We start from the raw sequence: 14,250 nt of genomic DNA, 5'->3' as shown, positions 1-14,250 counted from the left end.
CTATGAAGATGTCCCTACCCCACCAGACCTCTAAACTCCCTGGGGTCTCCAGTCTCTGGAGGGTTAGGTGCATCTTCTATGATTGAACCCAGATCCTAGAGTCCTCTGTTGTATATGTGTTGGGGGCCTCATATCAGCTGGTATATGCGGCCTGCTTGGTGATCCAGTGTCTGAGAGATCTCAGGGGTCCAGGTTAAATGAGACTGCTGGTCCTCTTACAGGGTTGCTCTCCTCCTCAGTTTCCTCCAGCTTTTCCCTAATTTTACCACAGGGGTCAGCAGCTTCTGTTCATTGCTTGGGTGCTCATATCTGCATCTGACTCTTGCTTGTAGGGTCTTTCAGAGGGCAGTCATGATAGGTCCCTTCCTGTGAGTGCCCCAAAGCCTTAGGAATGGTGTCAGGTCTTGGGGCTTCCCCTTGAGCTGGATCCCACTTTGAGCCTGTTGCTGGACCTTCTTTTCCTTGGGCTGGTCTCCATTTCCATCCCGAAGTTCTTTCAGACAGGAAGAATTGTGGGTCAGAGATTTAATTGTGGGATAGCAACCTCATCCCTCACTTGATGCCACCCTGCCTTTCTGCTGAAGGCGGGCTCAACAAAGAAGCTGCACTTTCATCCTGGTGCACATCACCAAAAATGAAAGGATCTGCAAAACTGATTAGGTGGCTCCTCACTTGGTAGGACACTGTAACCTCCTTCTGACATTCCAAAATAGAAAGAAAGAAAGAAAGAAAGAAAGAAAGAAAGAAAGAAAGAAAGAAAGAAAGAAAGAAAGAGAGAAAGAGAGAGAAAGAGAGAGAGAGAAAGAAAGAAAGAAAGAGAGAAAAAGAAAGAAAGAAAGAGAGAAAAAGAAAGAAAGAGAGAAAAAGAAAGAAAGAGAGAAAGAAAGATTTATTTGTTTTATATGACTACATTGTAACTATCTTTGCAAACACCAGAAAAGCATATAATATGCAATTACAGATGGTTGTGAGCCACCATGTGGTTGCTGGGAATGAAACTCAGGCACTCTAGAAGAGCAGTCAATGCTCTTAACAACGGAGCCATCTCTACAGCCCTCTACCAACGTTCTTTAACTGCCTATAATTTTCTGTCTACAGGTAGAGCCCTGAGAAATTCAACCCCTCAATGCTAGCACATCTGCCTGTGCTGTACTCATTCTGGTCTTATTTAGGAAGTTGCACTGTTTCTGCATCATCAGTGAAGTTTCCTGTAATTTTTATTAGACACAATCTCATAGCAGCTGGCTAATTCTTCTAGTTTTTACAGTCTTCCCTGCAGACATGCACACCCTTCATTTTCCTCAATTTTTTGAGCATTAGGTGCCAAAGTAGCACTGCAGATGTATCTATAGGAGCTACACATCCCACAATCATTTAGGTCTACAGTTCTACTGTTGTTGTTTTATAAAATCATATCGATAGATGTAATACCAGTGGCACTAAACTGATGGGAATGGAAATGGGAAGTTCGGAGGGAGAGAAAGAAGAGGAGGAAATCTATATAATTTTATTTCACTTCTCAATAAATTAAATTTTAGAGGAAGAAAACTTTACAATGCCAATCCTGTAACTGTGTGTAGCAGTACACTGAGCTTTTACAAGACCAGGATTCTTTTCTCTACAAACTTCCTGTTAATAACAAAATCGATGATAAAAACCACATGATCATTTCATTTGATGCTGAGAAAGCACTTGACAAAATTCAACACCCCTTCATGATAAAAGTCCTGGAGGGAACAGGAATTCAAGCCCATACCTAAACATAGCAAAAGCAATATACAGCAAGCCAGTAGCTAAGATCAAATTTAATGGAGAGAAACTTGAAGAAATCCCACTAAAATCAGGAACTAAACAAAGCTTCCCACTCTCTCCCTACTTCAATATAGTACTTGAAGTTGTAGCCAGAGCAACCAGATAACAAAAGTAGGTCAAAGGTATACAAATTGGAAGGAAAGAATTCAAAATATCACTATTTGCAGATGATATGATAAGATGCTTAAGTGACCCCAAAAGTTACACCAGAGAACTACTCAACCTGAAAAACAACTTCAACAAAGTTTCTGGGTATAAAATTAACTCAAACAAATTAGTAGCCTTCCTCTACTCAAAGAATAAACAGGCTGAGAAAGAAATTAGGGAAACTACACCCTTAATGATAGTCCCAAATGATATAAAATATCTTGGTGTGACTTTAACCAAGCAAGTGAAAGATCTGTATGACAAGAACTTCAAGTCTCTGAATAAAGAAACTGAGGAAGATCTCAGAAGATGGAAAGATCTCCCATGCTCATGGCTTGGCAGGATTAATATAGTAAAAATGACCATTTTGCCTAAAGCAATCTACAGATTCAATTCAATCCCCATCAAAATTCCAACTCAATTCTCTATAGAGAAAGAAAGAGCAATTTGCAAATTTATTTGGAATAACAAAAATCCCAGGATAGCAAAAACTATACTCAACAATAAAAGAACTTCTGGGGGAATCACCATTCCTGACCTCAAGCAGTATTACAGAGCAATAATCATAAAAACTGTACGGTATTGGTATAGACAGGCAGGTAGATTTACAAAACAGAATTGAAGATCCAGAAATGAACCCACACACCTATAGTCGCTTGATCTTCGACAAAGGAGCTAAAACCATCCAATGGAGAAAATATAGCATTTTCAACAAATGGTGCTGATTCAACTGGAGGTCAGCATGGAGAAGAATGCAAATCAAATCACTCTTAGCACGCTGTAAAAAGCTTAATTCCAAATGGATCAAGGACTTCCATTTCAAACCAGAAACACCCAAGTTAATAGAAAAAAATGTGGGGAAGAGTCTCAAACACATGGGTACTGGGAAAATTTTCCTGAACAAAACACAAATGGCTTATGCTCTAAGATCAAGAATCGACAAATGGGGTCTCTTAAAACTGCAAAGCTTCTGTAAGGCAAAGGACACTGCCATTAGGACAAAACAGCAATGAACAGATTGAGAAAAGATCTTTACCAATCCCACACCCAATAGAGGGCTCATATCCAAAATATGAAAAGAACTCAAGAAGTTAGAATCCAGAGAGCCAAATAACCCTATTAAAAATGGGGTACAAAGCTAAACAAAAAATTCTCAGCTGAGGAATGTCGAATGGCTGAGAAGTACCTAAAGAAATGTTCAATGTTCTTATTCATCAGCGAAATGCAAATCAAAACATCCCTGAGATTCCACTTCGCACCAGTCAGAATTTCTAAAATTAAAATATTCAGTGACAGCAGATGCTGGCAAGGAGGTGGAGAAAGAGGAACACTCCTCCATTGTTGGTGGGATTGCAGACTGGTACTACCCCTCTGGAAATCAGTCTGGAGGTTCCTCAGAAAATTGAACATTTTACTGAGGACCCAACTATACCTCTCCTGGGCATATACCCAAATGATGCTCCAACATACAACAAAGAAACAAGCTTCACTATGTTCATAGCAGCCTTATTTATAATAGCCACAAGCTGGAAAGAACCCAGATGCCCTTCAACAGAAAATGGATACAGAAAATGTGGTACTTCCACACAATGGAGTACTACTCAGCTATCAAAACCAATGACTTCATGTAATTCATAGGCAAATGGAATGAACTAAAAATATCATCCTGAGTGAGGTAACCCAATCACAGGAAAACACATGGTATGCATTCATTGATATCTGGATATTAGCCCAAAAGCTCAAATTAGCCAAGGTGCAATCCACAGACCACAGGAAGCTCAAGAAGAAGGATGACTAAAATGTGTATGCTTCCACTCCTTCTTAAAAGGGGGAACAAAAATATCCTTGGGGGGAATATGGAGGCAATGCTTAGAGCAGAGACTGAAGCAACAGCCATTCAGAGCCTGCCTCACATATGGCTCATATAGCCACCAAAACTAGATAAGATTGATTATAAGAAGTGCATGCTGACAGGAAACCGATATAGATCTTTCTTGAGAGACACAACCACAGCATGTCAAATACAGAGGTATGCTATCAGCAAACCACTGAACTGAGAATGGGACCCCCTTTGGGGGAATTAGAGGAAGGATTGAAAGAGCTGAAGGGGCTTGCAACCCCATAAAAACAACAATTCCAACCATCTAAAGCTTCCAGGGACTAAACCACTATCCAAAGACTGTTCATGGACTGACCCAGGGCTCCAATGGCATATGTAGCAGAGAATAGCCTTGTTGGGGGCACCAGTGGAAGGGGAAGCCTTTGATCCTGCCAAGTTTGGACCCCCCAGTGCAGGGCAATGTCAGGGGGCACTAGAGGGGGACTTGGTGGAAACACCCTTATGGGGGACGGGCAGGGGATAGAGGGCTTATGAACAGGTAACCGGGAAATGGAATAATAACGTTTGAAATGTAAATAAGGAGATATGTCCAATAAAAATATTGTACAAATTTAGACCCTAATAACCCAGGTACTAAAAGAAGAATAACTTGTTCCATGCTACCACACAATCTTGTGCTTTTAATTCACTTTTCTTGCTTCTTATTTTATCTCTTCTATGAAATCTTAACAGTGCAGAAAAATGTAAGAATTTTTCTTTCTCTAATTTGGAAAATACTACTATGAGTAATTTTATTTCATTTTGCTTTTCTGTTTTCTAATATCTTTGTAAATAGGAAGAGATTCAAGAGAGAGATTACAGATATAAATGTGGATAACAGTTTTGGCTTAGTTGACCAATGGAAATATCATGGTTAACAAAATTCAACACTTGAAATACTGCTCTCCGCTGCAGGCAATACCTCTTCAGTAATAATAGCGTAGGTGACCTGTGAATGCGTACTGATAAATAATTTAAGGAAAATGCTCTTAGTCTTTATCTACTTTGAAAGATTGGGGCCCTATTCATTCATCATCAAAGAGGCTTCCTCCTACAACAGATAGAAGCAAATGTGTAGACCCTAGGCCAGGAATTATGCAGAGAGAGAGGCCTCAGAATGCACACCTCGAAACAAGATGTCTCCATGCAATTCTGCTCCTCAGAGTTCAGAGAACTCCACAGAAAAGAAGACAGATGAATGAAAAAACAGAAGGGCACAGGGGACAGAAGACACCAGGAAAGCAAAGCCCATTAAATCAACTGAGCAAAGCCCATATGAACTCAGAGACTGAAGTAGTAAGCACACAGCCTATAGAGGTCTGCACCAGGTACTTGGGAAATATCCTAGAGCTTTCAGTTTAGTGCTTTTATGGGACTCCTGAAAGTGTAACTGAGTGCATCTCTAATTCCTGTGTTTTATTTCAGGGCTTACTTGTTTGTTTGTTTATATAGTGTTGACTTGGATTATCCAACTTTGATAAAATGGGTTTTTGTTCTATCTTATTATGTATTGTTTTAATTGGTTATTTTACTTATTTACATTTCAAATGTTATCCCCCTTTCCAGTTTCCCCTCCACAAGCCACCTATTTCCCCTCTCCCTCTACAAGGGTGCGCCCCCAAACGCCCACACACTCCTGCCTCAGTGGCCTAGATTTCCCCTATCCTGGGTCATCAAGCCTCCACCGATCCAAGGGGCTCCCCTCCTAGTGATTCGAGATAAGGCAATTCTCTGCTACATACCCAGTTGGAGCCACCACCCACCCTGTGTACTCTTTGGTTGGTGGTTTAATCCCTGAGAGCTTTGGGCGGGTCTAGTTCGTTGATATTGTTGTCCTTCCTTTGAAGTTGCAAACTTCTTCAGCTTGTACAGTCCTTGTCCTAATTTCCCAATTGGGGTACACATGCTCAGTCCAATGTTTGGCGGTGTACAACACATCTGTACTGGTCCAGCTCTGGCAGAACCTTTCAGGGGACAGCTATACTAGGCTCCTGACAGTAAGCACTTCTTGGCATCAGCAATAGTGTCTGGGTTGGGTGTCAGCAGACGGGATGGATCCCGAAGTAGGGCAGTCACTAGATGGCCTTTCCTTCAGTTTCTCCACCCTTTGTCCCTGCATTTCCTTTCAACAGGAGGGATTCTGGTTTAATATTTTTGAGATAGGTGGGTGGCCCCATTCCTCAACTAGGGGCTGTGTCTATACATTGGATGTGGTCTCTACAGGTTTTATCTCCCCTTTGTTGAGTATTTTGGCTAAAGTCCTCCCTGTTGTGTCCTGAGAACCTCTTGGATCCCTGGCATCTGGGACGATCTAGTAGTTACCCCTAGTTCCCTCCTCCCCCCACCTCTACAGACCTACTTTCAAATTCCTGACCACTATCTCCTCCCATATCGGAACTGCCTCCATTTCCTCCCATCTCTTTCCCTCCCAGATACTTTCTCCCTCTACTTCCCAGAGATTATTCTCTTGCCTCTACTGAGTATTAGTGTAGCATCCACACTTTGATGTGATCTTCTTCTTGAAGAGTTGTATTACTTCTTGTGAGTTGTATTACTGGTGGTATTCCAAGTTGTTTTTTGTTTGTTTGTTTGTTTGTTTTTGTTTTGTTTTGTTTTGTTTTGTTTTGTTTTTTGCTAATATCCACTTATCAGTGAGTACATACTATGTGTGTTCCTTTTTGACTGGGTTACCTCACCCAGGATGATACTTTCTAGTTCTAGTTCCATTCATTTGCCTAAGAATTTCATGAAGTCACTGTTTTTTATAGTTGAGTAGTATTTCATTGTGAAGATGTACCACATTTTCTGTATCCATTCCTCTGTTGAGGGACATCTGGGTTGTTTCCAGCTTCTGGCTATTATAAGGCTGCTATGCACATAGTGGAGCATGTGTCTTTGTTATTTGTTGGAGCATCTTTTGGGTATATGCCCAGGAGAGGTACAGCTGGGTCCTCAGATACAACTATTTCCAATTTTCTGAGGAACTGCCAGACTGATTTCCAGAGTGGTTGCACCAGCTTGCAATCCTACAGAAATGGAGGAGTGTTCTCCTTTCTCCATCTCCTCATCAGCATCTGCTGTCTGCTCTTTTTCAATGAGAGGCAGAGGATGGATCCAGTTTTAGGAGGAGTATGGAATAAGTGGGAAGAGTAGAGGGAGGAAAAATTCTATTCACATTATATTGCATGAAAAAAGAACACATGTTTAAAAGGGGTGGAGGTTAAGGGAAATCCATCAAAGGCATTTTCATCAGCAAACAATGCTGAACTTTCAGCAGAACAATTGAAATTAAAAAAAACCCACAAAATTATATAAGCAATACACTTTTGCCAATATGCCATTTAAAAACATACAAGTGCTAAAATAATAGAAATCAAACCAATATTTACTTCTTGTCATTGACACAGGTGGTGATTGATTGGAAAGAGCACAAGAGAACTTTTTGAATGATAGGAAATTTTATATCTTCTTGCTGGAGATGATCATATATATACACATATACTTCTAAAGAAATTTAAAAAACTGAATAATTTCTTAAACTTCTCTCTGCAAATGGTCATGAAGTAAAATTTAAAACGTGTTGCAAATATATTTATTGACAACAGAGTATATGAAATTAGTATAGTTCAACATTACAGGCAATGGTACTCGATTAATGTGTAAGATATTTAATATGGACAACTAGAGTATATTTTAATTGCATAAATTTGTCTCTGATGCTGAGTTTAAAATACCCAATTCATCTACATTTTTGGCCATTCAGGAGCATAAGGCTGGGATTGAACATACCTAGAAAGAATATTCTGGTTTACAGTGGATCCCCTTCTAAAACTTAAAAGAAATTACCTGATACTAATGCCAATAGAACAAAAGTGCAATCAAGTGCAGACAAAGATGTTCTTATGGTCTTGTCTCATCTATGCACCTCTTGAGTTCTGCAAAGACTGCATGATATTTATATTTCTTTCATCAACAATACCAAAGTTCAACTTCTGTTTTTTAAAAGAACAGTAAAATATGAATTTTATAAACAGGTCAACACTTATTTCAAATTAAATGAAACTTAATTCATAATTTACTTAAACTAATATGCAAAGAAGTAGGAAAGATCAAATAATAGGCAATAAAAGCAATTAGTCGAATCATACTCATAATTAAAATATTTTACAAAACACAGATACCTATCATGAATACATTTCATGGTTAAAAAGAAAAGGAAATTTTAAATTCATGGCATGCAGTTAGGATGTGGAATATTTGTCTTGATGTCATAGAAATAATGATTATAATTTCTGAAATAGAAATGCCTAATATGGTTTCAAACTACATATACTCACTTAAATCATGAGATAATGAAACAAAATTTCAGTTGAGAAACATTCTACAAAGCTCAGGGCTATTATTGCGACTTGCAATCGCCCAAGTCTTATAACATATCTGAGGTGAAGGTAGTAACTACAAGTAAGAACAAAAGTTGGTGTCCCCATGACCCCAAGAAGGCATCTGGATGATACCCAGGAACACAAACAGGACTTTAGTTAACTAGAATGATATGAATTACAAGCACACACTAAGACATGTGTGCCAGTATTTCCTGTGCAAGTATAGTATTGATAATTTTTCTTTCTTACTTAGTGAAAAGTATTGGTTTGTATTTTTTATTTGATGTGTCTTTACCTAGTATTGGTACGAGATTGATAATGGCTTAAGAAAAGAAAATTTCAAGTGTTCTTTCAGTTTTTATTTGCTTTCATAATTTAAGACATATCAGGATCTTCTCCCAATTATGTCTCCCTGGATTTATAAACCACACAAAGGTACAAATGTTTAGAAGTAGATAACCAAAACAAAACAAACTTATTGGTAGTGTTTTTGTAGACATTTTGTCTCATATTTCTTTGTGCATCTCTTTTAACCTACTGCCATCATACTTGATGTGACGATTTCCAATTTGGTGGCTTTGTGGGTTTTGGTGTTAGTTTGTATTTGTGTATATTTCCTATGAATTTTTGTTTGTCTCTTTGTGGTTATTCTGATTATTCTGATTATCATCATCATCATAATCATTATTATTATTATTATTATCTCATTTGGTTTTCTAAAGTGAGAGAAAAAAGAATAAAGTTGCATGGGAAGGAGGTCTAATGAATGAAGAAAAAGAGGTGGGAAAAGAGTTATTTGAGTATATAGTATGAATTATCAATAAAATATAAGAAGTATTGGTTGCAGATATTTTTTGAGAGTCTGAAAAAGTTTTCATTTGAAAGGTTTTATATTACTGAATTAATGTCCTTCTTTTTGATGACTCACTTCTACTTAAGGTATCGATCTCTTCCTAGCTTAATCTTAGTCATTTGGGTGAAGATTCATGCATTTTATTTAAGGTTTCTACAGTACTGCAATATAGATTTTAACATTATTCCCTTATCTTCTGAATTTCTCCGGTATCTATTTTAATGTTTCCCTATTCACTTGGGATTATGTTAATTTGAATATCTTATTTCTATTTTTGTTAATTATGCAAAGGGCAATCTGTGAATCTTGTTTATCTTTTCAAAGAATGTGATCTTAGATTTTTTGATTTTTTGAATCATTTTATTTATCCCTATATTACTTACTTTTGCTCATTGTTTGCTCAGACCTACTGGATTTGTGTTTGATTTGTTCTAACTTTTGTAAATCCTTAAGTTACATCAATAAAGCACTTATATGTGGTTCTTCTGGTTATTTAGTAAGGGCACATAAACCTGTAAATTGCCCTCTTATGTTGCTTTTAGTGTGTCAAAGAGCAGTTTCCTCCCATTGTATCAGAATGTGCTGTGCAAGTTATACCAGGGATATAAATAGTTTTACCAATGATAAAGCCTATTAATAAATCAATATTGAGCCTCAAAGGTATTCTCAAATGTGTAATAGTGGCCATTTTATCTTCATACTGAGCAAGAGCTATTTGAGGTACTGAATGGGTGGTAATTTAAACAGTAGTATAAACCTAGCCAAGTATTTATAGCTGAAGAGATCATCAACGATAAGAGAGAAATATTGCTGCCATTTTCCTAAACCCACATAATTTCTAACTCTAATGAAATTATTTGTTCTTAACTGTCATCCTTTATGAAAGAAATTTCTTTTGCAGCAGATGGTGACTATTACAGAGATCCATAACTGGTCAAAATACAGGGAAATTTATACCATCCCTAACTGCTATATCTACAGGACAACAGCTACAACTAAGTGTAAGGAATAATGATGTGAACAGGATTAGAATGGTTGTTGGAGCCAGAACATAAGAATACCTGCTGACAGATGGTATCTTTAAGACATGACAGAAACGCTGTACCATGTATCTCAACAATATGGTTTCCTCATAAGGCCTAGAAAATGACAGCACTTGAGGAAAATTTCACAAGGCTTTAACCCTAGATGAAGAGCTACATGCAATGGGAAATTATTGAGAACCAGAATATTCACAAGATTGCAAATACGATACTTATTTGACTGTCAAATTTAAAGATGTTCCCCTTTATATTGACATCATCTAAGAAATTAAAATCAATGCAATTAAGCTTTTATCTAAAAATGCACTTACCATTTGTTGGAGTTATGAAACAAAATTTTTCATCCCAATTATGTAAATGGATATGTAAAGATACAGGAATATATGTACACTATGTCCCTATTTTTAACAAATCTATATGGAATATCTCTAAATACTAATTGTCAAATGGATTTCACTTTAAAATTTATCTTGCATTAAACTTACTTGTAGTGCTTTGGAAATTATAATAATTGTAATAATTTATCTATAATTATTACCAAAGTTTAATAATTCATCCATAACTATGATCAAATGCAGACTGATTAAATTTTTAAATCAATATTTTTTTCCAAGTTGATATAATGATTACTCCTATAGAACCAGTCTTTTCGACTTGAGAAAACTCTGCTAAGAGTATTTGTTCATATTTCTCCACCTGTCTCAGATGATTATGTCACACTCAAACCACAGAGTAAATTCTATATTAGTGATCATTGTATATTTGCAAGTCCCAAGGAATTGTGGAAGTGGAACTTCATATACCTTATTATCTGTATCTGTTAATTATTCTAAGCTCTTATTAAAAAAAGTCTTAGGATCAAAATGTAAACAAATAATTTGCTTTGAAAATAAGGATATATATATACATAAATGTAAATATAAAGACAAAACATTTTGATGAATATATTCAGTATATGTAATGAATATGTAGCAACATTATTGCATCAATATTGTTAATCAGGTTGAATTCATGTTCTAAATTTGCTCCTCTTCTAAGCCTATATTACTAATCTACTATTATACAACTTTGAAAACACCATGATCTTGAAGTAGATATAAGAATTACATTTTGAATAATCTTTTTCTGACCGCAGCATCTCCACTAATGGGTATATGTCTGAATTCATGCAAAGTTGAGGTAAAAACTGATAATGTACCTTCTATAGTAGATACACACATAAAAATTTTGGAGAGCATAATTTATGTTAACTTTTATTGTGAACAAATAATTTTGCTTCCCAGTAAAGCAGTAACATCTAATAAGCTTCTTAAAGTATATATTTTATTAGAGAAATATTAACATTATTCACACAAAAAACTTGATCAAAACACTGAACTTCACCATCTTGGAAAATTGATCATAAATATGAAAAACAAGTTAAAATATTACTTTGGAACTTACTTTACTCACTGTTCTTCAAAGTCATGCTTTTTCATGGGCATTTGCTTTTATTCCTACTTAGTTCCCAATAATTCTTATTGAAACTTCATAGATAACATCTTTAATATAGGCAACTTGGCTAGACCATCATTCTAATACACTGCCATTTGGACCCATACTGAAACAACTCTCCAAAAGTTCTATGTCTCCTTACCACTCTATTTCTTTTTATTATTTGTGCATAAATAAATACTCTTAAAAAATGTGTATCTGGTTATCTCTTCTCAGAAACAATACACAGACGAACTCTAAGACTCAAATGGTGGTAAAATGGTGAAGACTCAACTTTCTAGGTTTTATTCCTAGGATTTAAAAGTCTCATGAATTCATTTTCTTAAAGAAGATATAAAAGAAAAATATAAAAAAAGTTTTAATCTTTACATATAAAATATGTTAGACCAAAGTTTTTATCTGGAAAAGGTAATGAAGACCAGTATGGATGATCTTAGGCTGTAAATAAGTCTGAAATTCAAGAATAGTGCTACAAAGTTGCCAGCCAGATGATGATAATGACGATGATGATGATTATGTTGATGATGATTGGAGTGGTAGTGGTCGTGGTATGGATGCTTGTGTAGTTGGTGGTATTAGTTAAAATCTGGTACTACATATATATGTGTGTGTGTGTGTGTGTGTGTGTGTGTGTGTGTGTGTAATAAAGTAGAAATTATTGACTGAATAATAAAAGTGATGAAAAGGAAAAAGGGAAGAAAGAAAGAATCGAAGAAAAGTAATGAGGAAGGAAAGGCAATGAAAAGACCCTACACACAGTGAGAGACTACTGAAACACACCTATTACATCACATTGTGATTCTCCTCATAGTTCTCTTCATAGCAAGTTTGACATCCTTGTTCCTGAGACTATAAATGAGAGGATTCAGCATGGGAACCATAAGAGTATAAAACACTGAGAAAAATTTACCCTGGCCTACAGAATCTGCAGATGCTGGTTTGACATAAGTAAGCAGCCCAGAACCATAGAATATACTAACAGTTATGATGTGAGAACCACAAGTACCCATGGCTTTGGACCAACCTGTAGCTGATGACATATGAACAATATTTAAAAGGATGGAAACATATGACGTTAAGATAACAAGACCAGATACAATGACAACTATGCAGGCAATAAGAGAGCTCACAAGTTCATTGGCATAGGTACTGCTACAGGAAAGCTGGAGAAGGGGGAAGATTTCACACATGTAATGGTTGATGATATTCGAATCACAAAAGCTGAGCCTAATCATGCAGCCAGTGTGAGCCATGGCACTTGCAAATCCCATTAAATAGGACCCAATCATGAGCAGGGAACACATCCTAGGAGACATAAGAATGGCATAAATCAAGGGCTTACATATGGCCACATACCGATCATAAGCCATTGCTGTGAGCACATAACACTCAGAATTAACAAAAAAGCAGAAAAAGAATAGCTGAGTCATACATCCTGTATACGATATGATGCTTTTTTCAGAAACAAAACCCATCAGCATTTTAGGGGTACAGACAAATGAATAACAGAAATCAACCAAGGACAAATTGAACAGGAAAAAGTACATTGGGGTATGCAGGTGTGAATTAAGACCAATGAGAAACATTAAGCTCAAGTTTCCCATCACAGTGGCTGTATAATTCAGCAAGAAGACAAAAAACAAAGGCAGCTGGAACTCAGGTTGGTCTGTTAATCCCATAAAAACAAACTCCATCACAGAAGAGTCATTCTCCACAGCCATTTGCTTTATGGTGTCATCTGCTGGGAGAGGGAAAAAGCAAGTGACATTAAAAGGAAAGTAACTTTTAACAGACGGGATTTTTGAACCTGATGGGTTTGCAAGCACAGTATTTTGTGAAAATGTTGCATGGCATTCAATCATGACAACACAGGTTGACTCCTGAGAAATTCCCAGTCCCTTCCTTTCCCAACTATGGGATGTTTCTCTTGGCAGAGAGAATACTGATAAAACTCTTAATGTCTCTTGAATGTATTTTCTTCCCTACTCTTTATTCATCAGTACAGATCAAAGATTTTTGAAAAAGAAATAAAAATTTAGTTACCTAAGATTTATATCTTTGTGGCTGAAGAAAAAATATGAATGCACAGAGATTCAGTGATCAGCTTTGTTCCACAGAGAGTTTATAGCTTTTGCAACAAATGGACTTTTCTCCATTGTCCTCGAGAATCCAAAACCTTTGACGAGAGAATGGTAGTAGACATGTTGAAGATCTGTCTGTAACACCCTACTAAAGTTACACTGTGGAATGTGACTACTTCTGTATAACATCTTCGTTAGAAAATCCTAATTCTTACCTGCAGAAAGAAAATAACATCCTTATATGAGACTGGAAGATGTTTTCTGGTTAAAGTGCTTACTTATTTCATGATCCAGATTTCTGTGAAAATTGTTTAGAATTCTTTAAAATTATTACCTAAGATTTCCTCCCAGGTTTCATGAGTCCCTTGAGTAAATAAATTACTGAGCCTTCGTTTACGTCATGCACCATAAGCAAAGTGTTGGCTCATTTGAGATTCAAATTTGTGCTCAATTTATAATTTCCCATCAGGAGTATTGATTGACAGAGTACTGGGTGGTTTGCTTTGGAATCTTCATCACAATGGTTTGTTCAGTTCTTCAAGAAGATAGTTGAGAGAAA

At 36.6% G+C, this 14,250-nt stretch overlaps 1 protein-coding gene across 1 annotated transcript; it reads right to left on the bottom strand.

Moving 5' to 3' along the window:
• Positions 1-12,398: 12,398 nt before the first annotated feature.
• Positions 12,399-13,334, bottom strand: LOC116907397 (olfactory receptor 143-like). Its single transcript, XM_032910350.1, has one exon. It carries the CDS (start codon positions 13,329-13,331, stop codon positions 12,399-12,401), a length of 933 nt encoding a protein of 310 aa, XP_032766241.1. The 5' UTR covers positions 13,332-13,334.
• Between the last annotated feature and the right edge of the window lie 916 nt (positions 13,335-14,250).

The sequence above is a fragment of the Rattus rattus genome, chromosome 8, assembly GCF_011064425.1.
Source record: "Rattus rattus isolate New Zealand chromosome 8, Rrattus_CSIRO_v1, whole genome shotgun sequence".
Classification (NCBI taxonomy): Eukaryota; Metazoa; Chordata; class Mammalia; order Rodentia; family Muridae; genus Rattus; species Rattus rattus.
Note: the sequence above shows the minus strand (reverse complement) of the source record. Positions and strands in the feature narration are given on the sequence as shown.